The following is a 4,575-nucleotide window of genomic DNA, read 5'->3' on the forward strand; positions in this document are numbered from 1 at the left end:
CCAGATGCATTTGAGATATCAAAAAAGTACTCCAGAGTGTTGTTCAGCATGGGGGTGAGTAGAAAATGAAGGCTAATCATGTGTGGTGTACTATTCCTTTAACAACACAGATCAGATTTTTTCCAATCCGACCCAGAGCACTTGTCTCTGTGGTCCTGAATCCGATACCAATCTGATCTTTTCAAATGCGACCTGTGTGTGAACGGCCAGGTAACATTCATCCGACCTGAACGCCATTAATACCCGACAAAGGTCACTATTCTGCGTCTTGCTACGCAGAAGCTGCAAGAAAAACAAACACCATGGCGGATGATGATACGGAGAGCAGTATTTATGTTTAACCATGTTGAAAAGATTGTTTTTTTATGGTTGGGAAAGATCACTAGATGCGCGCCGGCACTACACTGTGCCTGTAACGTTATTGGGTCCTCTACTGCGCATGCAGGACACTTGCGTTGTATGACTGCAGTTCACACAGGAGATCACATAATATTTGGAAATATGAACGGCAACGCAAAAGAAAAAAAAAAAATCGGATTTGAGCATCAAGGCCTGCAGTGAGAACGTAGCCTAAGCTGGTTCTTAATCCATCAATGGATCGCTCTTCTCCTAAACTAGTTACATTCTCCAGATCTGCTGTGGCTCTGGTTCAGGGCAAGAAAGAATTAGGATCGGGGAACGTATGGCGTTTACGTAATCCAACCAGCAAAGACTATTCATTTTATTCCAATGTCAACAAACACTTATTCAACAATTGACATGTTTTTGACCTCACATCCACTTTTGGCACAAATTAAAACCTGTTATTTAGCAGCTATGATTTCAGACCATAATCCCATAGAAATGCAACTAGAATTTCATCAACCATCAACAGATGGCGATTCAGTTGTTTTTGTTGTCTCTTTTGGGGTTTTTTGAGGTTCCAAAAATAAGAAGAAAAAAAAAGAACACCATTGTACATTGGATGTAGACTGTATTTGGACATATATTCTGAATAAATAAATATATAACAATAAAAAAAGATGCCTCATTAATTATCACTATGTTAAAGTTTCAAACCATTTTGCCTTTTTGCCCTGGAAGTAAAAATCAAATCACAGCTGGATTAAAACTTTTCTATAATCTAAATGACCTTGGAGGCGCATTTATATCAAACTCAAAACAATACATTTTATTGCAGCTAAAACCTTTGCTTTAAGCAGAGTTGATGCTAAAAAATCCAAACAGCTCATTTGATTTTATAAGATGATGTCATCGTGGATCATGTGGTTTATCTCCAAACACAGGAAAACAACCATAAACCACCTACAACCTTCATGATGTCAGAAATTAATAAACGATCACAGAGGAGCTAAAGCTGAAACATCAGCATCTGCCTTCCTGCTTTAATGGAAACCAGCCTGTTCTGCTTTGAATTAAAGTTTTCACATGCTAATGAGGCGGTTTTAGTCCGAATGCAATGCAAACGCTTCACGGGTCACATGACCAACAGTCGGATAGAAACAGGAAGTTTCCTCTGCTAATTTCTAAACAGTGAAAATCCAAAACGCTGGTGAAATCCATCCTATAAAATCAGACAATAATGATACTTATTGACGAGCGTTTATTGAAAATAAGGAAACAAAACTGTTTACATTGTAACCATGACGATATTGGTGATACTTATTGACGAGCGTTTATTGAAAATAAGGAAACAAAACTGTTTACATTGTAACCATGACGATATTGGATATATTTTTACAAAGAAACCGGAAGTTGACTGAGGTTTTATCTTTAAATGCTTTTAAGTTGAAAGTGAAAGAATTTGAAGCAGCTTCAATGATCTGTAATTGTTTTATTTTATATGTTTTTTTATTTTTTATGTACCTGTCATTTATTTTAATGTATCTTAAGTGACCTTGCTGCCTCTTGGCCAGGACCCCCTTGAAAAAGACGTTTTTAATCCAAATGGATTTTGTTTCCTGGTTAAATAAAAAAAGATAACCAGAAACAGGAAGATCCTACCAGGGGCAGATATAGGAAATGTAGGGCCCTAGGCAAAGACAGGCAGAATTTGAAGCAGCCTCAACAATCTCTAATTGTTTTACTTGATATGTTTTTTATTTTTTATGTTTTTTATATTTTTTTATTACATTTAATGTATCTTATGTAACCTTGCTGCCTCTTGGCCACGACTTTAATCTAAATGGGATTTTTTTCCTGGTTAAATAAAGGTTAAATAAATAAATAAAAAATATTGAGTTTATATATAGACATAGGTTTATTGTCCAACCTTGATTATAAAGATGTCTAAGTGTAGAAATGTTGAAATATTTAAGGGCGGGGTAACTTTAAGGATTTTAGACTGAGTCACATCCTGAAGTGTAGAAGTTAGATCTGTTATCCATCTGTGTTTTTAATCAGTCAAAACAAGAAATGGTTTCCTGTTTTTTTATTATTATTTCTTTCCACTGAAAACTGAAGGATGATAAAGAGAAAACCAGAAGGCAATGAAAGGGTTGCAGCTCTTATTGCTTGTGTTGGTGGAGCGGGACGTGTAGAAACACGGTCTGATCTAATCTAATCCCTACAGCCCAACCTCTGCAGGACATTTGCAACATACCTGAGGATGAGCTGAGGTCTGCGTCACTGCAAGACTTTCCAAACGTCCCGTTGACGTGCGGACAGTCAGAGGGATGGTCCTGCTGGGGATGGGGAGCTTCGTTCCTGTCGGGCCTTTCTGCCTGCGGCCTTAGTTTCTACGGGAAAGCAGAAATCAAACACAGACCACCCTGCGTTAGAGCGGCCTGCAGCTTCTCTGGGATTAACAGGGTAACTCCTGGGCAGCTACCTGGCTGTGAAGAGATGAGGTTGACTCCTGGCCTGAAGGGGGGAGAGCCGCTGAGAAAGGAGTCCCGCTGAAATGTCCATCCTCCTCATCATCAATGTCCCAAGCATCGTTGGTGCTGCAGGCAAACTCCTGGAAGCTGCAGGCTTTCTTAGACTTCAGGTTATTGAACTTGGGCTTAGTGTCCTTTGGGTACCTGCAGGGAGGGGAGGGGGGGAGAGGAGAGGTGAAAAACCCTGACTGATCCTAGGGGGGTTGATGACCGACCGGCTTTTCCTTTTTAAATGAATCCTCATGTTTGAGATGCACCATAACGGGCTGGTTAGAGGGAATCAGGCCTGACCTGAGATCAGCTGATTTAATCCCAACCAGGTCCCTCTGCCAACACTCTTCAGTGTTAAGATCGTTACTGAGGGAGTAAGAATGAAGGCTGGTTATAAACCAATGAATATTTTTAAACTCGGCTTTGCAGAACAAACCATGGCTGGAACATTTTCTCCTCCCTTTAATCTCAGGTTTGACCAGAGAAGCTCTGCTGGTGCATCTCAAAACAATGAGGACCACAGGCTGACATGACACTGAAATAGAAGGTCAGGGTTGCAACACAACGGCCCATGCAGTCCACAGGTTTACTGAAAACACGGAGCAGCGGTGCGCTCGGCGGGTCACGGAGCCATGCAGCAGGCCGTTTCACACTTACGTCCGTCGCAAGCGAGGATCTAGAGGTGGATGCTGCGCTCCATAAACCGGCTGCACGCTGTGGATGATAATGGAACTGCATCAGTTTGACGGCGAGCCAACATGAGAGCTGGACGCTGTTTACAGTACAAACTGTCCTTCATGCCTTTCACTGGTTTTCCCTCAGTCAGCAGGTTCCTGTTTTCCTTTAAAGATACGGGATCTAATCTAAGAACAATGGAACGGCCCCGAGCAGAAACGGGTAACAGCTGCTTGCTTCTTGTTGACCGGCTGCAGACGGCCTGCAGGCCTCTGTGGTGGAAACAGGAGAATCTTCTTCCAGTGCACCCCCCCCCCAAATGAGCTTTTAGTTAAAAGCTCATTTGATCATATCGCAAATTCTTCCAGATAAACTTTGGTTTCAAACACAAAATCCATCTTAAACTGTAATATGGTTTTCAACCATGTTCCCCTTCCTCTTTGTACATAGTAGTTAGTTTCACTAGTTTTAGTTAAGAGTGTTAAACTGGAATATGTTTGACTTGGAGCTGAATGATTTTTGTTAATAAACTCTTATGCTGCGTTCACAACGGACGCAGCAGGTGCAGCAGAAGCAGCGAGTTTACATGGAAAGTCAATGGTTGACGCGCGTCAAGGCGCAGCAAAAGGTCCCGCAGCGCGTCTGAGTAGCTGAAGCAGCGCGTCGGGAGCATTTAAGCATCTGACGCGCCGCAAACGTGCTGCTGCTCGAGATGGAAAATTTGAAGTTTTGCTGCTCGACGCGCCGCGTCAACCAATCAGAGAAGCTGATCTGGGAGCTGGCAGAGAGAGACATCGCTGATGATACAGAGCGCTGTGATCACTCCTCTGAAACAGTTTATTGACGCATAAATTTACTTAAAATGCTAAAACCTGCCGGCAGAATATGTTCGCTTTTATTATCCTGCTGCCTGCAGGAAATAATATTGGAAGGCAGGATGGTAATCTGGATGAACTGACTGCACAGATTATCAGGTGGATTTTCCCACTTAAAAACATATTAAAACTACTTTATTCCCACTGATCACAGC

At 41.8% G+C, this 4,575-nt stretch overlaps 1 protein-coding gene across 5 annotated transcripts in view; it reads right to left on the bottom strand.

Annotated features, from left to right (window-relative positions):
* The window catches only part of tbc1d22b (TBC1 domain family member 22B), a 24,519-nt gene that overhangs the window by 15,120 nt on the left and 4,824 nt on the right, over positions 1–4,575 (bottom strand). For 4 of the 5 annotated variants that reach the window (XM_015389118.1, XM_015389117.1, XM_015389122.1 and 1 more), the window contains exons 2-4: positions 3,528–3,584; positions 2,831–3,023; positions 2,603–2,738 (exon numbers count right to left, since the gene is read on the bottom strand). In XM_015389118.1, the coding sequence (XP_015244604.1) occupies positions 2,603–2,738; positions 2,831–3,023; positions 3,528–3,584 (386 nt within the window). The remainder of the gene's footprint in view (positions 1–2,602; positions 2,739–2,830; positions 3,024–3,527; positions 3,585–4,575) is intronic. The other variant, XM_015389119.1, reaches the window with a different exon arrangement.

The sequence above is a fragment of the Cyprinodon variegatus genome, unplaced genomic scaffold (assembly GCF_000732505.1).
Source record: "Cyprinodon variegatus isolate N-32 unplaced genomic scaffold, C_variegatus-1.0 Scaffold447, whole genome shotgun sequence".
NCBI lineage: Eukaryota > Metazoa > Chordata > Actinopteri > Cyprinodontiformes > Cyprinodontidae > Cyprinodon > Cyprinodon variegatus.